The following is a 24,949-nucleotide window of genomic DNA, read 5'->3' on the forward strand; positions in this document are numbered from 1 at the left end:
GCCATTACAGAAACATGGCTGCAGGGTGACAACGATTGGGAATTAAATATACCAGGGTATTTAACAATCAGGAAGGACAGGCAGGAAGGAAGGGGAGGTGGGGTGGCTATGTTAATAAGGGAAGGAATCACTGTAATACAGAGAAAAGATATTGGGACAAAGGATCAGGATAATGAAACAGTTTGGGTAGAGATAAGGAATAATAAGGGGCAAAAAACACTCGTGGGCGTAGTATATTATCCTCCTAATAGTTGCAACTCTGCTGGAAGAAGTATTAATCAGGAAATAGTCGGGGCATGTAATAAGGGAACAGCTATAATTATGGGGGATTTTAACTATCATATTAACTGGACAAATCAAATTGGGCAGGGTAGCCTTGAGGAAGAGTTTATTGAATGTATTAGGGATGGATTTCTTGAGCAGTATGTAACTGAACCTACAAGGGGGCAAGCAACCTTGGACTTGGTCCTGTGTAATGGTCCTGTGTAATGAGCCAGGATTAATTAATAATGTCCTAGTTAAGGATCACCTTGGAATGAGTGACCATAACATGGTTACATTCCATATCCAATTAGAGGGTGAGAAGGTTGGTTCTCAAACAAGCGTACTGAGCTTGAATAAAGGAGACTATGATGGTATGAGAGCGGAATTGATTAAAGTGGACTGGGAAAATAGTTTAAAGGGTAAGACGGTACACGAACAGTGGTGTTCATTTAAGGAGTTACTTTACAACTTTCAAAAAATATATATTCCACTGAGGAAAAAAGGGTGTAAAAGAAATGACAGCCATCCGTGGCTAAGTAAAGAAATTAAGGATAGTATCCGACTAAAAACAAGGACATATAAGGTAGCCAAACTTAGTGGGAGGATAGAAGATTGGGAAGTCTTCAAAAGACAGCAAAAAGTAACTAAAGGATTGATTAAGAAAGGGAAGATAGATTATGAAAAGAAATTAGCAAAAAATATAAAAACAGATAACAAGAGTTTCTACAGTTATATTAAAAGAAAAAGGGTGGCTAAGGCAAACATAGGTCCTTTAGAGGATAAGACCGGGAAATTAATGGTGGGAAACATGGAGATGGCAAAATTGCTGAACAAATATTTTGTTTCAGTCTTTACGGTAGAGGACACTAAGAATATCCCAACACTGGACAAACAGGGGGCTCTGGGGGGGGGGAGGAGCTAAATACGATTAAAATCACTAAGGAATTGGTACTCAGTAAATTAATGGGACTCAAGGCGGATAAATCACCTGGACCTGATGGCTTACATCCGAGGGTCTTGAGGGAAGTGGCAGTAGGGATTGTGGATGCTTTGGTAATAATTTTCCAAAATTCTCTGGACTCGTCAAAGGTCCCGGCAGATTGGAAAACTGCTAATGCAACACCCTTATTTAAAAAGGGTAGTAGGCAGAAGGCTGGAAATTATAGACCAGTTAGCCTAAAATCTGTGGTGGGTAAAATTTTGGAGTCTATTATTAAGGAGACAGTAGCGGAACATTTGGATAAACATAATTTAATAGGACAAAGTCAGCATGGCTTTACGAAGGGGAAGTCATGTCTGACAAATTTGCTTGAGTTCTTTGAGGATATAACGTACAGGGTGGATAAAGGGGAACCAGTGGACGTAGTGTATTTGGACTTCCAGAAGGCATTCGACAAGGTGCCACATAAAAGATTATTGCTCAAGATAAAGAATCACTGGATTGGGGGTAATATTCTGGCATGGGTGGAGGATTGGTTATCTAACAGGAAGCAGAGAGTTGGGATAAATGGTACATTCTCGGACTGGCAACCAGTAGCCAGTGGTGTTCCGCAGGGGTCGGTGCTGGGTCCCCAACTCTTTACAATCTATATTAACGATTTGGAGGAGGGGACCGAGTGTAACATATCAAAGTTTGCAGATGATACAAAGATGGGAGGGAAAGTGGAGAGTGAGGACATAAAAAACCTACAAGGGGATATAGACAGGCTGGGTGAGTGGGCGGAGATTTGGCAGATGCAATACAATATTGGAAAATGTGAGGTTATGCACATTGGCAGGAAAAATCAGAGAGCAAGTTATTATCTTAAAGGCGAGAAACTGGAAGGTACTGCAGTACAAAGGGATCTGGGGGTCCAAGTGCACGAAAATCAAAAAGTTAGTTTGCAGGTGCAGCAGGTGATCAAGAAGGCCAACGGAATATTGGCTTTTATTGCTAGGGGGATAGAATATAAAAACAGGGAGGTATTGCTGCAGTTATATAAGGTATTGGTGAGACCGCACCTGGAATACTGCATACAGTTTTGGTGTCCATACTTAAGAAAAGACATACTTGCTCTCGAGGCAGTACAAAGAAGGTTCACTCGGTTAATCCCGGGGATGAGGGGGTGGACATATGAGGAGAGGTTGAGTAGATTGGGACTCTACTCATTGGAGTTCAGAAGAATGAGAGGCGATCTTATTGAAACATATAAGATTGTGAAGGGGCTTGATCGGGTGGATGCGGTAAGGATGTTCCCAAGGATGGGTGAAACTAGAACTAGGGGGCATAATCTTAGAATAAGGGGCTGCTCTTTCAAAACTGAGATGAGGAGAAACTTCTTCACTCAGAGGGTAGTAGGTCTGCGGAATTTGCTGCCCCAGGAAGCTGTGGAAGCTACATCATTAAATAAATTTAAAACAGAAATAGACAGTTTCCTAGAAGTAAAGGGAATTAAGGGTTACGGGGAGCGGGCAGGAAATTGGACATGAATTTAGATTTGAGGTTAGGATCAGATCAGCCATGATCTTATTGAATGGCGGAGCAGGCTCGAGGGGCCGATTGGCCTACTCCTGCTCCTATTTCTTATGTTCTTATGTAATACTCCAGCTGAGGCCTAACCAGTGTTTTATAAAAGTTTAGCATAACATCCCTGCACAGACATTGGATTTTTCTTTTTTCAAAATTAGAAAATTCTTGCTGCACAATTTCATCTTAATCAAGCAGGCTGGCAGGGTCCCAGCCTAACAAAAATTAAGTCCATTAGAAAAAAAATAGGTTAAAATTATCTGGAGCTCTCTTGATAACCAGAATTGGACAAGATTCAAACTCATACCAGAAGTATCAAGAAATTAAATCAAATCTATGCAGAGTATAAACTGCTGAGGAAAAACAACGGGTTATTAACTTTCAACCAAAGCTTTCATTTGATAAATTTGAATTGCAAATATTTATTTAACTGTAGATTTAAAAAAAAAACAAATTTTAATGCTGGAAATCTGAAATAAAGACAGAAAATGGTAGAACTTTACTGCAAGTTGGTCAGCGTGTGAGAGAGAAAAATGAGTTGTTTTGGGTGTAATTCATGTTGATGTTTTTATATGCTTAGCTGTAGTGGAATATTGCACACAGCACTCATGCAAGTAAGGCATAAAATATTCTGTGCCACAATTAAGAATGCTGTAAAGGATTACACTAATACAAAAATTGCTTTTCCATATGAAACTTGTGATTGACAGTAAGATTTTATGTGGTTAACATTAGTAAAATCAGTAACAATATTCCCTCAGAGAGGTTTCATTGTCTTTCCTGCATTAATTTTCAAAATTACATATTTGTTACATCCTGACATATCCTGTTTGAAAGATAACCTGAAACTCCCACCTAAAGCTAAATCAAACTAATAGAATTTTCTGAAATGAATCTGTATATTTTTGTATCAAAAAGCTAAATTTTGCAAAGGCTTGTAAAAATGTCAAGATTGAAATGTAGTTTAATGTACTGAGCTTGTAATAATTAAGGTAACTCCAGTTTACTAATGTTAAAATAATTTGTAAAAACTAGTTGATCTCTCATGCATTGCTCACAAAAAAAGAACTCTCTTCTCAGAATTGACTCTCTTCTCAGCTTTGAGTCTCTAGCTCTTTCTGGTTTTCGCTCTCTGTCTCTATTTATCTTCTCTCTCTCTGAACATCTCACAAAGTTTTGTGGTAATCTGTATCAGTTTGTCTCCACCTCTTTTTCTCAGTCTTTCCTTTTTGTATGTCTCCCCTTTCCTGTTTCCTCTCTTCTGTACGTCTCCAATTCTCTCAGTAGGCTTCTCACATACCTTCTCTTATGCCTCTGTATGGTTTTATCTGCTCTCTCAGTACATCTCCTACACTGCACGCCTCTCAAGCTATTTTTCTCTTTCTCACCATCATTTTGTCTCACTTAATTTTGCCCTCCCTTTTCCCCCTGGAACCAAACTCAGTGCTCTAACCTTCTAATAGACAGATAAATTATCTTCCCTCTCCCTGGATACAAAAGAGGGAAGCTCAGGGCCTGGGAGGGAATGGGAGTTGAGTGAGACAGGGCTGGGAGGTGCCAGTAAGCTGAGGCCTTAGCTGGGTTACACTTCTACACTGATGTGCATAGTCTTCCTGTCACTATTGCATTGAATATGGAACCACAATCCCAACCAGTACTTATATATCCAGAAGATGATGCAACACACGCATCTGAGGGAGAAGCCAAGGACATGGGGTTAAGATGGATCAGGAGAAGGTGTTGGGAGAGAGCAGGGTGGTTAGCTGCAGAGCAGAAGAATTGGGCCCTGGTAAACATGTGTTTAACAAAAATCAGACATGTTTACCACCACCCAATCATATAGAAAATTTAACGGTCATGTAAGAGCATAACAAATAGGAGCAGGAGTAGGCCATACAGCCCCTCGAGTCTGCTTCGCCATTCAATAAGATCATGGCTGATCTTCGACCTCAACTCCACTTCGACCTCCCCCCTCCAGTGGAAGTGTACTTGTTTGGACATAAAGATGAGGATAGGATCGAGCTTCTACAGTTGAATAACGTCACTGTCCAGGCTCAACCATGAAGAATGCCATGTGGGTGAGGTACTGGAGGGCTGGAACCACACTCAAACAAAAGCCTCCTCTTTTGGAAAGGATAATAAAGGGGAGGGGGAAAAAAATCAATATGGACTCACCCTTCCATTGAAAAATCAGGCCAGCAATTATCTGCTCAACACCTTACCTCAGTTTCTCTTATTTCCATGCAAATTACACACCCCATCTTGTATTCTATACTGCTTTTGAAATGGTATGCAAAGAAAGCCAATCCAAACTGCAAACCTTCCACTTCTTTCATACAATGCGCATGTGTCAAGTACGAATGCTACATCTGCACATACAGCTGAGGATTCAATTAAGACTTTTATGATCAAGTTAACCAGATGGCCAAGTAAGTAGTACATAACTGCTTGAAAATAAATGTTGCTACCTTGATAACAAACAACTGAATAAGAAGCCATGCGTAGTATTATTTATGACCCAAAAAAATCACTACCTTAATGGATTGCTCACTGCAGCAAAATTACTCCCCATTTACATCATCACCCAAAGTCAGCATTTAAATTACTTTTTGCTTCATGAAACCACCCATCTGTTACTGTGGGTCAGTTTCACAAGCCAGGAAAAGAAGCATGGCTGTCACCGCTAAAACTGCCTCAGGTCCTAACCTGGGCTCCTGCTCCTACCATGCTAAATTCAAACTAAAAATTACCCGAAGGATAAAAAAAAAGTATCCAACCATGTACTCACATGTTGTGGGCCTGTAAACGTATGATACATACTTTTTTGTCCAATGGACCAGAGTGAGGGAGGGCAAGATTGTTATAAACTAAAGCATACAATTCAAAAAGGGGTGCAGGAACATAGAGATCTGGGAGTATATGTGCACAAATCGTTGAAGGTGGCAGGTTGAGAAAGCAGTTAAAAAAGCATACGGGATCCTGGGCTTTATAAATAGAGGCATGGAGTACAAAAGCAAGGAGGTTATGATGAACCTTTTATAAAACACTGGTTCAGCCACAACTGGAGTACTGTGTCCAGTTCTGGGCACCGGACTTTAGGAAGGATGTGAAGGCCTTAGAGAGGGTGCAGAAGAAATTTACTAGAATGATTGCAGGGATGATCATAATGGCCATAATCTTTCAAACATCCATAGATACAGGGTTGGTGCCAGAGGACTGGAGAATTGCAAATGTTACAGCCTTGTTCAAAAAAAGATGTAAAGATAAACCCAGCAACTATAGGCCAGTCAGTTTAAGTGGTGGGGAAACTTTTAGAAACTATAATCCGGGACAAGTGTGGATTGATTAGAGAAAGCCCAGCACAGATTTGGTAAAGGCAAATCGTGTTTAACTCATCTAATAGAGTTTTTTGATGAGGTAACAGAGAGGGTAGATAAGGCAGATACAGTTGATGTGGTGTATATGGACTTTGAAAAGGCGTTTGATAAAGTGCCACATGGTAGGCTTATCATCAAGATTGTGGCCCACGTAGTAACATGGATACAGAATTGGCTAAGGTCCAGGAAACAGAGAGTAGTGGTGAACGATTGTTTTTCGGACTGGAGGGAGGTGTCCAGTGGTGTTCCCCAGGGGTCAGTGCTGGGACCACTGCTTTTCTTGATATATATTAGTGACATGGACTTGGGTGTACAGAGCACAAGTTCTAAATTTGCAGATGACACAAAACTTGGAAGGGTAGTAAACAGTGAGGAGGATAGTGATAGACTTCAAGAGGATATGGACAGGCTGGCGGCATGGGTGGACACGTGGCAGATGAAATTTAACGCAGAAAAATGCGAAGTGATACATTTCGGTAGGAAGAACGAGGAGAGGCAATATAAACTAGAGGGCATAACTCTAAAAGGAGTACAGGAACAGAGAGATCTGGGGGTATATGTGCACAAATCATTGAAGGTGGCAGGGCAGGTTGAGAAAGCAGTTAAAAAAGCATACGGGATCCTGGGCTTTATAAATAGAGGCGCAGAGTAGAGAAGTATGGAAGTCATGATGAACCTTTATAAAGCACTGGCTCGGCCACAACTGGAGTATTGTGTCCAGTTCTGGGCACCGCACTTTAGAAAGATGTGAAGGCCTTAGAGAGGGTGCAGAATAGATTTACTAGAATGATTCCAGGAACGAGGGGCTTTAGTTACGTGGATAGACTGGAGAAGCTGGGGGTGTTCTCCTTGGAACAGAGAAATTTGCGAGGAGATTTGATAGAAGTATTCAAAATCATGAAGGGTCTAGACAGAGTAGGTAGAGAGAAACTGTTCCCATTGGCAGAAGAGTCAAGAACCAGAGGACACAGATTTAAGGTGATTGGCAAAAGAACCAAAGGCGACATGAGGAAAAACTTTTTTTTTATACAGCGAGTGGTTGTGATCTGGAATGCACTGCCTGAGGAAGTGGTGGAGGCGGCAGATTCAATTGTGGCTTTCAAAAGGGAATTGGATAAGTACTTGAAAGGAAAAAATTTGCAGGGCAGGGGAGTGCGACTAGCTGGATTGCTCTTGCAGAGAGCCGGCACAGACTCGATGGACTGAATGGCCTCCTTCAGTGCTGCACCGTTCTATGATTCTAGGAGGATGGCATCAGTCGCCATATTGTTTGACCACTGAAAATTCAGCAATAGAGCCTGGCTGTGTCGTTATACTGATCAGGCTCCAACATATCTCCAAACTGTCCCAGTTCAGAGGTCACCTCTGTTTTGTTGAATCAAAGCCAAATTGTGTTATTTAGAGCTGAAAAAGGAGTCAAATTTTCAACATCTTTAATGCCTGGATTGCCATTATAAAACAAGACCAACACACTGCTACACAGAATACAAAGTCATCTATGAAGTTCATGGAGGCTCACCTAGCAAGCTGTCTGATAGGAAAGTAAATAGGGCACTTTGCAGGAGATGGATCTTGAAAACAAGGCACCATTATAAAATCATGAGGGACTAGATTTGAACACGAAAACAATTTACCATTTCACTAGGGCGATTGCAGCATCAAGGTTCAGCAAATTGACTAGGGCCTGTTAACCATGTAGAATTTGGAGTTTTGACATTGAAATAAACTTTTCTGGTTTCCCTGGTACTGCAAATATCAACCAACCTCAGTATATGCTGTAATAACATAGTGCATTTATAAAACACCTCAACAAAATCTGGTTTATTTAATAGAATTAACTTAACGGTTAACTTGATGTCTCTGTTAAGTGATAATGAAAACAAAGTATTGCATTAAAGGGCACAATCAGAAAATTACTATAAATAAACAGAAAATAGCTCTTTTCAAAGAATGCTGTGGGACAGAGAGGAAATTAGCCAACAATAGATCAGTAGAATAACATTAACACACTAGCAGAATCTGTTGGTTTTAGGGGGGGTATGAGGTCACATTGGAAAGAAAGCCAAAAACTCATCATCTGTTATTACATTAGCACTTAATTTGCACCACAATGGTTACTGGTACCAGTGTCAGTGAGAGCTTATATTTGCATATGCCAACCGTATGAGGCATGTGTCATTGCTACATAGCCACACAGGGTATGAAAATATCTCATGACTAGTATCTCACAAGTGAGGAGACAAAGGGAGAAACAAATTGATTAACCATAAAATTCGAACAACAGTTTGAACATAGTACTAAGCCAGTTCTGTCCAATACATTAGCCACATGTGGATAACTGGGAATCCAGATGAAGCTAACGGCATTTTTGATTAGAAAATAAAAATGTGAAATAGACTCCGTCATTGGGAATGTGATCTCAATAATTGATCCCAAATACAATAATCACTTCAGGACAACAGAAGCAAGCAAGCCAATAACAAGCAGCTCCAACGGGGCACATAACGGCAAAGAGCCAGCAGCATCCAACCACATTCAAGATGGAGAACAGGTGCAGGTCTCGCGCATCTCATTGTGCGAGTCAACATTCTCAGCAGTCACTCTGATGAAGCCAAAGTACCGCTCGTGACTGCTGGAAAAAGCCTAGAAGATGTGCTGTGTCTGATAATTTCATGCCAAGATTCCAAAGTTTGGTGAAACAGAAAGACTGCATAGTTTTGCAATGAATGGCAGTAGATATTTAAGTAAATAATACATTTACCTGTATTTTGTGTGTACGGCGTTTTCGACTAAAATTAGTGCACATAGGTAAAATGGTGTCACAGTAGTCACACCTATGGCTAGTCAGTGATTTCTATAGGACGACACTGTACTAAGCCATACAAAAGAAGTCTCATATTTGATTCCTCATTAATGGAACTTTCTCCAATTTAACATCAGTAAATCTGAAGCCAATCCTGTTCAGCTCTCAAAAAAAAAAATCACACCCAGGCCAAATTCCACTCCCCTCCTGGCTGCTTGCTGAAGCTGAACTACTCAGTGTCCATTCTTTGTGTTCTGTTTGACCCTAAGATCCCATATGGTACAACCACTAAGCCTACCTAAAACCCCTTTCTGCAACATTGCCTGCATCTGTCCCTACCTCACACCTCTTTTACATCTTTGATGGCTCCCAGTTAAACTACTACAATGCTCTCTTTGGCAATCTTTTGAGTTAATTTGAAATAAACAATTTAACCAAAACTCTAACATCCACATCTTATCCTGCACTAAGTTCCACCCCCAAAACCCCTGACCTCACCAATCTCCATCAGCTCTCAGTCCTCCAACACACTGGATACAAAATCTATGTTCTCATCTAAAAATCTCTCTATGGCCGCACCGTGGCAATCTCCTTCAGTGATACTGCATGTCCTCCGCTCTTTAAACTCTGGTCTTCTTTGCACTCCAACCCCCCGACCATCCTGCTATTGGTCACAAAGACTTCAGAAGTCTTGCCCCACACTCTGGAATGCTTTCTTTCAACATTTCTGCATTACTACCTCTCTTTCAAAAGCCTCCTCAAAATCTCTCTCTTTGACCATGCCTTCAGTCATCTCTCCTAATTCATCTCCCATCCCTGCTCAGGTGTCCAGATGAATGCAAAACAGAGATATTTGATTATAGTAAAAGGTGCTATAAAAATGGAAGTTGTTGTTGCTCCTCATGATTAGCCGGTGACTCCTGCTGCAAAACGTGCATGTAATCGAATCACAGAATGTTACAGCACAGAAACAGGCCATTAAGCTCAACAAGTCTGCATTGGTGTTTCTCTCGCTATCTAATCTAATTGCACTCTCCTGTTCACTCTTCATACCCTTTAATATTCCCCTCTTTCAAGCAACTATCTAATTCCCATTTAAAAAGAATGTGAATCTGTTCCAACAACAGGTTCTGGCAAAGAATTCCACATTCTAACCACAACCACCTATACAACTATATTTTATAGCCTCCCTTTAATTACTGATGTGGTTATTTTTCTGTCCTCTTGTTCCCTTCTTGTCATCTGGTGAAAATAGCCCATCACTATTTCACCTCATCATAATCATTCATAATCCTTAAGACATCCATGAGGTCATAATGTAACCTCTCAGCTCTGGTGAAAAAAAAGCCCTAAATTCTCAAAGCTCTCTTCATAACCAAAAGCCCTGGTTCCTGTTAGGTTCCTAGTCAACCAACACGGCACCTTTTTCAGTGTTTTTATATGATTTCTATAATGGGGTGCCAAAAATTGCACACAATACTCCAACTGCAAGCTAATTGAGGTACAAGTTCAACATTACCTCCTAGCTTTTGTATTTTATGCCCCTAGATACAACACCAATGATTCCATTTGCATTTTAATGACCTATCCACTTGTACTGCCATTGGTTTGTGTGTCTACACACCAAAGCCACTCAGCTTCCCTACTCCATTTTTTAAAAAATCACAATTTTAAGGTGCGTATCCTCTCTCCTCCACCTCCTGTCCTCCTCTTCTCCCTCCCCTGCCCTACACACCTCACCCCCTCCCACTCCACTGTGAAGAAAGTGGACCCCTAGCCCACTGCACCCCGGTTAACCAGCACTGAGGTCAGTAACGAGAGTTGCTATTTAAACTTCACAGCACAGTAAGAGCCGAATGGAACAAAAGTTGACAAGAATATTCTGTTTGAAATGAGAAAGAACAGGGAGGAAATGTGTTTGTGGACAGCAACGACATGAAGGTGAAAATTTCAGTGAAGAGAAGTTTTATAATATTGACCCTCGATTCATATAAGAGTATGGAATTTAGAGAATTAGCTTATCCGTGGTTGCTGTATTTGTGAGTGTAGACAATAATTTTTTTTAAAAACAGGAAGAGGAATTTTTAAATGACTATTTATGGTTTTTAACAGATTTCCTGATCACTGTGTAAGTTACAGTAACAATTATGTAATTTTGCACAAAATTCATTGCAAATAAAAAGGAGAAAATGCTAAAAGTGCACATCAGCTCGATTGGCATTAAAGGAGAACGATGTGCTAACTATCAGGGTGTAACCATTCAGAACCCAACACAATTATTTTCATTCAGGTAGTGATCGATCTCCTGTGCATTTCTATTCTTTTCAGTTTTTAATTTCAGTTTTCTAGTAATCATGGAATAGAACTGTGTTTGCAAATCACACATTTCATTACATTCCTCTTTAAGAAATATACACAAAAGCAGATGAGGGAAGCCATTTAACACAACTAGTTCATCTTTCTATAGAAACCTACTGACCCTCATCACAGCAACCAGCTGCCTCTTTACTGTTCCAGGTTTTTATAAGTTTGTCTCCTTGTGTTCACAATATTCAACTTAAAAATTACTTTAAGATGTTTAGGTGCTCTGATACTGAAAGAGGTATATTTTAGGCAAGCAACATCGGACATTTCCTGCCTTTCCAAGACTTATTTGATCTTTGTCTTAACTTTACCAAATTGATTTTTACTTTCAGAATTGCAAGTCATTATTTCAGTATAATTGTTCTTGATTGTGACAGTAATGAGTGTTACCAAACAATAAAGTCCTTTAAGCACTTTATTCTGGTTCAATCATCAGTTGATCACCTAACCCGGTTTCAACATTTTACCTAAGCAGCAATATTTCAACCAACACTAGCCTGATAGAGACTTGGCCTGTCTCATTGCGACAAGTATCTTTACCATCCTATGGATTAAAATGGCATTATTGACAATGTCCCAACAACCTGGTGAGCTTGTATGCTTTACAATTTACCCAAATTTAGGTGGTGACTCAAAAATGTGTTTCCAAGAAAGCCAGGCAAATTAAATGTCTGCATTAAAATGAAACACATCATGGATTTATTTTTCCTTTTTCTCTTGAATTATCAATACTAGAAATGGCTTAGTGATGGAAAAAGAACAAGTTTCCACTGCCTTTGTGGGGGAACACTAGAGTCATTCTCATAAATGGCACAATATAATCACCCTCCCCCAAACCAAGGAGTTGCACCATTTTTTCCCCTCAGTTTCAAAATGATTTTAGCTATATTAATAGCCAATCTCCAAGCTTAGTCTTTGAAGTATGTTCTTTTTAGTATGTCTGCAATTGGCAGTCAAATTATATCAAGTACACCACTTTTTAAAAATTTAACGGACCTGCATCATGTAGTCAGTTCTTTACAATAGAGGAAACAGCAAGTCACTGGTACCTTCTGAGTCACACAACATTTTTATATATTATCTTCACCCAATTATGCTTTCTTCAAGTACCAGGCTTGGAATTTGTTTTTAAATAACAGTATGTCAATATTTCCCTGTTTATTTGCCCAAGAATTCAAGTACTTACTCTGAAACTACACAATTCCTCTGGTGCAACACCATTACTGTCAGTCAAGAACAGTTATACTGAAACTGAAAACCAATTTGGTAAAGAAAAGATCAAATAAGTATTGGAAAGTCAGCCATTGCCCACAGAGAACCCCCATGTCTAATACTGCTTTCCTAAAACCCATAACCTTTCAATATTTGAGCACCTCTATATTTTTTATGTCATTTTTTCTTGAATACTGTAAAATACAATGAGCCAAATTTACAAAAGCATGCTGTAAAAAAGGGGACAATAGATTCTATGGAAGAATGAGCTGGATGTGCCAAATGACCTTCCTTAACTTTGTGGTAATTTCATAAAGGGAAAACTAATTGTAATTGAGGGGGTGAGTAGTTCTTTCAATATAAAGTAATTGCTCCCTTATACATCCTACATTTCTGTTGTAACTGTGTCCTATTCTTGTTGAACAATCTTTAGCTGAAGAACTCCTCTGCACAGCCCTGCATACAGGCATTTCTTCAAAGTAGATGCATTCACCAGACATCACCATGTATTGCTTCACGTTCAGTCGAATGAAATGCACGTCCTGTGCTCTACAAAGGGCATTTTTAAGTATACGATTACAATGCAAAATAAGCCAATAAAATTAACAAAGTCCATAAAAAGGCAAATGCCTACAGTTATTGTCTCCTTAAAATGGTTGTATACTCCTTCAATAAATTAAACATTGCGGATTTACTTTTGAAGGAGATTTAAATATTTTTCCAGTCCTAAAGGTGGCTGAGTGTATCATATAAATAACCTATTTTAAAAGCTGTAACCTATTTTAAATAATTTTTAAAATGTATAGACAATAGGGCAACTGGGTGATGCATTGGATTAGTACACCAGCCTTGCATCTCAAGTCCTATGTTTGAAATTTGCCCTAAATGATCGGATGAAGGTCTCTCTCTCTCTCTCTCTCTTTTTCATGGCTGCTAAGACCTATTGGAAATATGGGCTGTCTCAATGCAGTCCTAATGGGCTTGGGTCCACAGCTATAAACTACAGAGAACTTGGAAGTAAATTAGCAATCTCATTCAGAAAGGGTACAAGAATGGCTGGATCACACTGATGTAGGAGGGGCTCTTCTGAATTTGGAAAATACCATTCTCCTTGATAAAAATACCATCACCTTGATAAAAAAAAATGGGCAGCTTCAACAACAACAACAACAACTTCCATTTATATAGCACCTTTAATGTAGTAATACATCCCAAGGCGCTTCACAGAAGCGTTATCAAACAAAATTAGTTTAGCTGCTTAAAGTGGAATTGTTTGTTTTGGAAAAGAACCTGGAAGAGCCCAGTGACACTTTTATTACAATGACATAGCACCCAAGCAGTGCAAAATTGTTCTCACAACACAAATGATTTTATCAGGTCATACATTTACAAACTCCAAGAAATAATCTCCTAAGATCAACTATTCCCCTTCTAAGGCCACAAAATAGCCCACTGTAAATGATCGTTATTGTATGGCAAAGTGCCTTAAAAGACAATTTACCAGGTCAGTGAACAGAGGAAAGCACGACAAATGACCCATTCAGCAGTACACTCATGCCTTATTATCAAGCACCTCATCTGTTAGCAAGTTTTCCTCTCAAAAGAAATCAAACATTAAATCTAAAAAATAAAATTACTAGTTAATCTCATGGTGTTGCTCATGGGTACCAGTCAGAACCTGGAGCAAGACTCCATGGATGGGGAGAGAGGAATTCTAGGCTTAGGGGTAGCTGCTGTGAGGGTGGGATGCAGCAGGCGAGTAGAGGTCGCCAGGTCTGCCTAATGACAAGGTTGGGAGCAGAGCCCGAGTACTTGAGGTGGGACGAAAAAAACTTAACAGTAGGGAAACAAGACCTAGAAGTTGAGTTCAGACCAGTTCAGAAAGCACATGGGACTGGGTTGGGCCGGGCGAGGCCAAGTAGTTGGTCAGGCAGGCTGACAAAAAACACCTCTGAAAGAGCTCGAATGACGAGCTGGAAGTGATGGTAAAAGTAATTCGAAAAGAACTGTTTGAGCGATAAATTGGTAGTCGATTTTTCAATGAAGCAGCAGAGTTAACTTCACAGGTAATGGTTATTTAAGCCAATCAGTAAAGTATGACAGATTATTTTGTGCTATAGACACATTTAATGTGTCATGCACTCCACACACTAAACCTCAGAGTAGGTAGATACAACAACTGCTGAAGCAGAAAAGTGCGCTGGCCGCCATTATAGCAAATTGTCAAACAACCTATTCCAGAACTGGTTCGATCCAAATGCTCCCCAGGGACATGACAGGTTACTGCCAGGCACGAGCACTCAGCCGCAATTCCTTCAATGGACAGATTTTGAAAATGGCTACCCTACCAAACTGATGAGATTATAATTGGGGCAGACTACAGGTGGGTGGCAAAATGCAGCCACAGATCACTAAGCTCAACCTTATTGAATATAGTAACCCCGTCAGAGTGACAGGAATGCTCCTCCCTTTTTCTTTAATTTTTGTTGAATATACTGCAACAATGTACATTTCCATAATGGTCCTAATATGCAGAAAGATATATCAACAGCAAATGAAAAACAATGGATGCCGAATTGGAGTGAATAAGTGAAAATAGAAAAGTTGGGGGTGAGGGGGAGGACATGCTGACATTTCTGAAGAAGAGATTTTTGAGACTTTAGATAGCAGGGAGGAAGGTGGCAAGACACATTGTTGGGAGAGGGAGTTCCAAAGGGCAGAGCGGCTGGAAGAACAGCCACTGATGATGAAACAAGGAGTATCCCAATATCAAAAGAAGCCAAGGGTTTGGAGATGTATGATTGCCCCAATCTACCTCAGCGATTTCCAATGTCATGGAGGCCAAGGATCTTAAAGTCAACATCAGCAAGTTACATCAAGTCTACAGCACAGAAACATGTCGGCATTTATGCTCCACATGAGCCTCCTCCCTCCCTACTTCATCTACCCCTATCAGCGTACCCTTCTTTTCCTTTCTCCTTTGCGTGCTTATCTAGCTTCCGCTTAAATGCATCAATGATACTGGCCTCAACTACTCCTTGTGGTAGCATGTTCCACATTCTTACCACTCTTTGGGTAAAGAAGTTTCTCCTGAATTCCCTACTGGATTTATTAGTGACTATTTTATATTTATGACTTCTAGTTTTGGATTCTCAGCCTTCTCATTTCTAGGGAAAAGAGCCCCAGCCTGCTCAATCTTTCCTGATAAGTATATCTCCTCAGTTCTGGTATCATCCTTGTGAATCTTTTTTGTACTTTCTCCAATGCCTCCATATCCTTTTTGCACCATGGAGACCAGAACTGTTCACATTATTCCAAGTGTGGTCTAACCAAGGCTCTATACAAGTTTAACATAACTTCTCTGCTTTTCAATTCTATCCCTCTAGAAATGAGCCCCAGTGCTTGATTTGCCCTTTTTATGACTTATTAACCTGCATCACTATTTTTAGTGATTTGTGTGTCTGTGCCCCTTTGCTCCTCTACCCCATTTACACTCTTATTATCCAAACAATATGTGGCCTCCTTATTTTTCCTACCAAAATACACCACTTCACACTTATCTATATTGAAATTCATTTGCCAATTACACGCCCATTCTGCAAGTTTATTAATGTCTTCTTGCATTTTATCGCAACAGGAAGCCGACAAAACCTGGTGAGGACAGCAATCGTGTGAGTGAGGCATTTTGTGAGGGTGAGAACATGGGCAACGTGTTATTTGATAGATTATTGGAATAGTAACATTAGGAGTTCTACCAACAACACATTAATAAGAATACTGTTTCATTCTCTACCATTTTTAAAAGTTTATTAAAGTAGGCATAACTTGTAGCTAAATTAGCAGCAGGGAATAATCAAGAATCAGAAATGAAAATTGCACTTTAAAAAAAAACTGATCCTTGGTAATCAACTGACACCACTAGAATTGAACCGATACTTAGGTCCTGTACTTGATCAATTATTGATATATTCAGGCAGAAATGGCTTATCCCAGGACTTTATAACCACAGTACCAGAACTCACAGTACGTCCCTGATTGAAGGGCACTCCTCTGTAATGTGCTCAAGCAACATATACAACAGGGAGAGAAAATACAATAGTATGTTTATGTAGCAATCTTCATGCGATAAAACATCCCAAGGTGCCTTACAAGAGCAGCATTGGACACCAAGGCACATATGCCACACGAAAAGTGTCGTTGCGAGACTCCCTCTGATGCATTAAATTTAAATTGTGTTTTGGAATCTCATTAAGGTACCCTAGCAAAGAAATATGTTCCTAATGCAACCTTAAAAGTTATAATGCCCTGTAACATCTTAACCCAGCAGTGAAGAATCTTGGGTTTTAATTCAAACGAAGCACGTGACTAGAGTTGAGTTCAGACCATTGTGGGAGCACCATTATCACAAGGGCTACAGCAGTTCAAATTGAAGATGACCTCCGTCAGGGCAACTAGGGATAGACAATAAATGCAGCCTTACCAGCGTCACCCACATCCAGATAAATAAATTTTAAAAAACACATCTGACTAAGTTGTTCAGATACACACCATCCATCACAAAACTACTGACACATTACATTTTACAGATCATAACATGGTGTTAAATTAGCTTTTTGTTTTTAATTACCCTCTAGTACGTCCCAGTCACAAGCTGATGAGAGAGGACAAGTAGATTTCCAGGTAGATTTCTACTCCAACACTCCATCTGCTAGAAGATGCACAAACACAACCTCAGATGAATGTCCTGTGAGATTTTCCTTCTGTCCAATCTGTAACCTCATGGCCCGGCATATTCCTCACTCTACCATTACCAACAAGCCAGGGGATCAACAAGGAGTGTAGAAGAGCATGCCAGGAGCAGCATCAGGCGTACCTAAAAATGAGGTGCCAACCTGGTGAAGCTACAACTTAGGACTAAACAGCGGAAGCAACATGAAATAGACAGAGCTAAGCGATTCCACAACCAACGGATCAGATCAAAGCTCTGCAGTCCTGCCACATCCAGTTGTGAATGGTGGTGGACAATTAAACAACTAATGGGAGGAGGAGGCTCTGTAAACATCCCCATCCTCAATGATGGCAGAGTCCAGCACGTGAGTGCAAAAGACAAGGCTGAAACGTTTGCAACCATCTTCAGCCAGAAGTGCCGAGTGGATGATCCATCTTGGCCTCCTCCCGATATCCCTACCATCATTGAAGCCAGTCTTCAGCCAATTCGATTCACTCCACGTGATATCAAGAAACAGCAGAGTGCACTGGATACAGCAAAGGCTATGGGCCCCATCCCAGCTGTAGTGCTTGTGCTCCAGAACTAGCCGCGCCCTAGCCAAACTGTTCCAGTACAGCTACAACACTGGCATCTACCCGACAATGTGGCAAATTGCCCAGTTATGTCCTGTACACAAAAAGCAGGACAAATCCAATCCGGCCAATTACCGCCCCATCAGCCTACTCTCAATCATCAGCAAAGTGATGGAAGGTGTCGTCGACAATGCTATCAAGCGGCACTTACTCACCAATAACCTGCTCACTGATGCTCAGTTTGGGTTCCGCCAGGACTACTCGGCTCCTGACCTCATTACAGCCTTGGTCCAAACATGGACAATAGAGCTGAATTCCAGAGGTAAGGCGACGGTGACTGCCCTTGATATCAAGGCAGCATTTGACCGAGTGTGACACCAAGGAGCCCTAGTAAAATTGAAATCAATGGGGCTGGAGTCATACCTGGCACAAAGGAAGATGGTAGTGGTTGTTGGAGGCCAATCATCTCAGCCCTAGGACATTGCTGCAGGAGTTCCTCAGGGCAGTGTCCTTGGCCCAACCATCTTCAGCTGCTTCATCAATGACCTTCCCTCCATCATAAGGTCAGAAATGGGAATGTTCGCTGATGATTGCACAGTGTTCAGTTCCATTCACAACCCCTCAGATAATACTGCATGCGGGCTCGGACTGCTTCAAGACCTGGACAACATCCAGGCTTGGGCTCATAAGTGGCAAGTAACATTCGCGCCAGACAAGTGCCAGGCAATGACCATCTCCAACAAGAAAGAGTCTAACCACCTCCCCTTGACATTCAACGACATTACCATTGCCGAATCCCCCACCACCAACATCTTGTGGGTCACCATTGACCAGAAAGTTAACTGGACCAGCCACATAAATACTGTGGCTACAAGAGCAGGTCAGAGGCTGGGTATTCTGCGGCGAGTGACTCACCTCCTGACTCCCCAAAGCCTTTCCACCATCTACAAGGCACAAGTCAGGAGTGTGATGGAATACTCTCCACTTGCCTGGATGAGTGCAGCTCCAACAACACTCAAGAAGCTCGAAACCATCCAGGACTAAGCAGCCCACTTGATTGACACACCATCCACCACCCTAAACATTCACTCCCTTCACCACCGGCGCACAGTGGCTGTAGTGTGTATCATCCACAGGATGCACAGCAGCAACTCGCCAAGGCTTCTTCGACAGCACCTCCCAAACCCGCGACCTCTACCACCTAGAAGGACAAGGGCAGCAGGCACATGGGAACAACACCACCTGCACGTTCCCCTCCAAGTCACACACCATCCCGACTTGGAAATATATCACCGTTCCTTCATCGTCGCTGGGTCAAAATCCTGGAACTCCCTTCCTAACAGCACTGTGGGAGAACCTTCACCAAAGGGACTGCAGCAGCTCACCACCACCTTCTCAAGGGCAATTAGGGACGGGCAATAAATGCTGGCCTCGCCAGCGATGCCCACATCCCATGAATGAATTAAAAAAAGATACCTATGTAATATCCACCAGATTCTCCTGTAAGACTTTCCTTCTGGCCTTCCTGAGGTTTCCTTCATCAGCCGAACTGAATGCAGAAACTCTCCATAATGGAGACACTTCATACTATTATAATGTCTAAATCCTATTATAATACTCCATGGTAAATGGTGAGTCATCTCTTGTGAACAAGGAGTCCACGATTCTAATATAGCTAAGTACTTATCCTTTCCCTACCCTCCCCACAACAAATGAGCACAGTAAATAAAACTTCAATCTAGAATTGGTTTAAAAAGAGCATGATTTAGAAAAAGAAACATGTTTGCAAGGTATGGTTATGAAAGTCTTTTTAATTGATTGACTTGATTGATTATCTGTTCTTTCAAAATGGGGACTCACATTCACATCTTGCTCTTAATATTAACATTGAACACTCCATAAATCACTGGAAAATATGATCATCCCTTTTCCCCTTTAGTCAGGTGAGCACAGAATCAAACTCAACTATGACTTTTCCCTTCCCTATGCACACACGGTCAAGCGGCTACTGACACCCACTCCGGGCTCACAATTGCAAAATAGCCACTTGAGCAAAGTACCTGAGGGCTGACGTGGAAGGGGCTGGCACCATCAGAGGTGAGAAAATCATAGAATCGCACATGCCTTATAAAAGGGGCGGGGGGGGGGGCATAAAATCTAAAAATTCCCAATGAGAGAGCAGAAGACCGTTTAGCCCATTGAACCTGTTCAATTGCCTGTGGCCCTGATGCAAATAATGAGGAGATGACGTTCATCTGTTGATTGACAACGAAACTAACCACTCACTGGCTGCAACACCGACTACCAGGTGACAATTAACCAATCGGGAACGCGGGGGGCGGGACTTCCGGCGGCTGGAGTTGATGAAGTCAGAGCGAGAGCGCCCACTTTCTGTCCGCTTCAGACGGCCCCCTGCAGCTGTTTACATCAGTCCCGCTCCGCCGTCACCTTTTTGTTCAACATCATTTTATAGACGGTTGATACAAGTCTCGTACCTTTTTGCACCTGGCGTCTTACTCTCGATACAAAAAAGATGAGAATCACTATGATGACAGCAGCCAACACGTACAGGACGGGATCCATGTTTACGTTCCCCTGTCTCCGCCTTCACTGACGTCACAGGCTCCGCCGGGCGGTACTACTGCCCTCGCACAAAGTGGGGGCGGCTGGAAGAAGTCTCATGCTTGCAAATTAGTCTTCAGCACTTTAAGAGCTCCACCCATTTGTAATAGTATATTTTCCAGTAATGATTTATTCGAGGAGTAAAATTTTCTTTCGGTGTGTCCCTGCTGACAACTAACTTTAAAAGTAAATTTTTTTTTTTAAAACCCTCTCCGTCTCCGAGCCAATAGTTCCGACCCGAACCCTGCGTTCGTCTCCAGGTTCGCATCGCTGCGGAGTTTGCGCGGTGAATGCAATGTTGCTCACAGCGCCATCCACAGGCTGGGAGGATAAACTCCCAGCAGAGTCTATGTGTTCCATATGTATATATATTTATATGAGGCAAAATTATTCATTAGTTTAGACCAGTATTGATGTATGTCCAGTATAAGACTTTTTTTTGTTTACAGTCACAATGGGCCGAATGATTGCCTTGACAACGGGCAGTTAGAAAGATTATCTGTAATCACCAGGTATTGTTCTCTGACTATAAATGGGAAACATTCAAGGAATCCCACACTCACCTGACGAAGGCGATAATCTCCGAAAGCTTGTGATTTTCAAATAAAATTGTTGGACTATAACCTGGTGTTGTAAGATTCTTTACATACTATATAGTCTCAAACACTATGCCTGTCCCCCTCAACCTATTCTTGTCTTTCACACACTTTATTTGGGGGAACATGGGTGTTTACATTATTGATTAGTGAAATATTTCTGCATTCTTACAAAGCTAAGATGACTGTAAATTGATATTGCTGCATGCTGTAATTTAAAATAAATGATCTATTTTTACTTCACTTTATGTGCCCTATTTTTAATTGCTTACTTTATCTTTCAGCCTGTTTTGTAAGTCACAACTGCACATGCAGTTCTTCATCAGTCAGCAGTGTCTGTGGGTCAAAGAGTGACCGATGTAGGGTGAGGCTTTGGAGGTTGTTTCCATACCCCTGTACTACCCACTGACTGGCAAACTGAGTCAGTCTGTAAGTGAATAGGTTACTCAGGAGGAGTGTATGACCTTTGGTAATGATTACACATAAAAATCCACCATAAGTCTGTTAACCAAGCATAAAATGCAACTGCAGGGAAATTCAAGGTCAAAAAATACAGGTACATTCTGGATAACTATGGATGAAACCATGGTATTGTTTAGGTTTGCAGTGAAAAGCTTTGGTTTGTCTTATCAGTCTAGTATTCCTACTCTAAGAGCAGGCTTTAAGCGATAAAGGCAATGAATGAAAAGCATAGAATAAATGCCAAATGCTCATCTATATTAGTCTAGTGTGGTAGTCAGTGCAAGAGTGATCACAACGTTCAAATTCAGAAACAGACTCCTCTGGGCCCTCACACAAGTAGCCATTTATCATGTGTGAGCCCCAACTCTTGAGTATGGGCAGAATATTCAGTCTAGGGGGGGGGGGGTGTTGGGGGGAGAAGGAACACTCTGTCTTCACCTGGCATCCAAGCATGTGTAGATTCCAAGAGGTCACTGAATAATGATCAGATGTAAAAACCCTAGTTGATATTTATTTTACCCTCCTTATCCCAAAGGCTACTTATGTTGCCTCACTGCTCAGATTAAGAACTACTTAAGGACCATGGTTCGATGTTGGTACCTACCTGATGTGTACATCTCTGTACCACCTCACTCGACACATTGACCCACTGAGCTATCAAGGCAGCCTGAACAAGCACTTGGATTTATGGAGTTTTATTCTATATATATGCTTAGTTTTTATTCATTAGTGAATTACAGATTTGCCTGTCTTAATACAGAAATCATACAGATTAAGGAGGAAGTTTTGTATTTGTGACAGGAGTAGTTATAGCAGGATTTATTATAATGAGTATGTTAGCCCCCTCTCTTGGCTTCTGTAAGTATAACAGGCAAAGAAAATGTTTCTGCAGATCAGAGAAAACACAAATTGGGACGTTTAATTTCAGGAGAGTAATCGAGATTCTTAAAAAGTGCAATATTTCATTTTTTGCTAAAGATAATAACGTGTTTGTAAGAGCTGTCGCTACCTATAGAGATGAGACATTATAGGCTAAAATTAATAACCAGACGATCTGAAATTCTGCTAATCTCGCCACCTGATTGTCCAATCCGAGCTCCTATTAAGGGACGACCTGCGCTGGCAATCTCACAGAATTTACCTTTCCATGTTCACTGGTTTTATCTTTGCAGCAGATTGGTGCAGACTTTCTACGATGGGCACCAACCAGTGCGGTGGCTCTAAAGCAAAGGTTTTAACTTTCAGACAAGGTTATTTTGTGATCTGATCGTATCTGATAACTTCCTGATGCTTAAGGATGTTCTTTTTCAAATTTACCAATTTTATCTGATAAAATCCCAAAGTTTTGTAATTATTCCCAATCAGATTTTCTAAGTGCATCTTTTTGAGTTGTGTTAACAGGAGGCATTTGCTGTGGACTGCAGCATTGTTTTTTTAAATTCATTCTTGGGATGTGGGTATCGCTGGCAAGGCTGCCAATTTTTACTGCCCATCCCTACTTGCACTTGAGAAAGTGGTGGTGAGTCTTCTTCTTGAACCACTGCAGTCTGTGTGGTTAAGGTGCTCCCACAATGCTGTAAGTAGGTAGTTCCAGGATTTTGACCTAGCGACAATGAAAAAATGGCGATATATGTCTAAGTTGGGATGGTGTGTGACTTGGAGGGGAACTTGGAGGTGATGATGTTCCCAAGCATTTGCTGCCCTTCTAGGTGGTGGAGGTCGCGGGTTTAGGAGGTGCTGTCAAAGCAGTCTTGGCGACTTGCTGCAATGCATCCTGCAGACAATACACATTGCAGTTAAGGTACGCTAGTGGTGGAGGGGGTGGGTGTTTAAATTGGTGAATTGGGTGCCAATCAAGCTTCTTAAGTGTTGTTACAGCTGCACCTATCCAGGCAAGTGGAGAGTATTCCATCACACTCCTTGTAAGTGGTAGAGAGACTTCGGGGAGTTAAGAGATGAGACACTCGCCACAGAATACCCTGCCTCTCTCCAGCTTTAGTAACCATGGCATTTCTGTGGTTGGTCAAGTTGAGTTTCTGGTCAATGGTCATCCCCAGGATGTCGATGGTGTGCGATTCAGTGATGGTAATGCTTTGGGATCTCAATGGGAGGTGGTTGGACTCTTTCTTGTTGGCAATGGTCATTGCCTGGCACTTGTGTGGTGCTAATGTTACTTGCCACATTTCAGCCCGAGCCTAAATGTTGCCTAGGTGTTGCTGCATGCGGACATGGACTGCTTCATTATAGAATGGAATTGAACACTGCAATCATGAGTGAACAGCCCCATTTCTGACCGTATGATGGAGAGAAGGTCATTGATGAAGCAGCTGAAGATAATTTGGCTTAGGACCCTTCCCTGAGGGACTCCTACAGCAATGTTTGAGATGGTCATTGCCTGGCACTTGTCTGACGCAAATGTTACTTGCCACTTATCAGCCCAAGCCTGGATGTTGTCCAGGTCTTGCTGCATGTGGGCACGGACTGCTTCCTTATCTGAGGGGTTGCGAATGGAACTGAAATCTGTGCAATCGTCAGTGATCATCCCCATTTCTGACCTTATGATGGAGGGAAGGTAATTGATGAAGCAGCCGAAGATGGTTGGGCCTAGGACACTGCCTTGAGGAACCCCTGCAGCAATGTCCTGGGGCTGAGATGATTGGCCTCCAACAACCACTACCATCTTCCTTTGTGCTAGGTATGACTCCAGCCACTGGAGAGTTTTCCCCCTGATTCCCATTGACTTCAATTTTACTAGGGCTCCTTGATGCCACACTTGGTCAAATGCTGCCTTGATGTCAAGGGCAGCCACTCTCATCTCACCTCTGGAATTCAGCTCTTTTGTCCATGTTTGGACCAAGGCTGTAATGAGGTCTGGAGCCGAGTAGTTCTAGCAGAATCCAAACTGAGCATCAGTGGGCAGATTATTGGTGAGTAAGTGCCGCTTCATAGCATTGTTCACGATGCCTTCCATTCCTTTGCTGATGATTGAGATTAGGCTGATAGGACTTGGATTTGTCTTGCTTTTTGTGGACAGGACATGCCTAAGCAATTTTCCACTTTGTAGGTTAGATGCCAGTGTTGTAACTGTACTGGAACAGCTTGGCTAGAGGCACAGCTAGTTCTGGAGCACAGGTTTTCAGCACTACAGCCAGGATGTTGTCAGGGCTCATAGCCTTTGCCGTATCCAGCCTCAGTCGTTTCTTGACATCATGTGAAGTGAATCAAATTGGCTGAAAACTGGCATCTGTGATGGTGGGGACCTCATCCAAGACGGATTATTCACTCGACACTTCTGGCTGAAGATGGTTGCGAACGTTTTGCACTCACGTGCTGGGCTCCACCATCATTGAGGGTGGGGATGTTCATGGAGCCTCATCCTCCCATAGTTGCTTAATTGTCCGCCACCATTCATGACTGGATATGACAGGACTGCAGAGCTTTG

General features: G+C 41.6%; 1 protein-coding gene across 1 annotated transcript in view; it reads right to left on the minus strand.

The window, feature by feature from the left end:
- LOC137320473 (DDRGK domain-containing protein 1) overlaps positions 1–20,613 on the minus strand; it is an 88,863-nt gene extending 68,250 nt beyond the window's left edge. Inside the window, exon 1 of the mRNA XM_067982172.1 lies at positions 20,323–20,613. Coding sequence (XP_067838273.1) covers positions 20,323–20,410 — 88 coding nt within the window. The 5' untranslated portion in view covers positions 20,411–20,613. The remainder of the gene's footprint in view (positions 1–20,322) is intronic.
- Between the last annotated feature and the right edge of the window lie 4,336 nt (positions 20,614–24,949).

The sequence above is a fragment of the Heptranchias perlo genome, chromosome 1 (assembly GCF_035084215.1).
Source record: "Heptranchias perlo isolate sHepPer1 chromosome 1, sHepPer1.hap1, whole genome shotgun sequence".
Lineage (NCBI taxonomy): Eukaryota > Metazoa > Chordata > Chondrichthyes > Hexanchiformes > Hexanchidae > Heptranchias > Heptranchias perlo.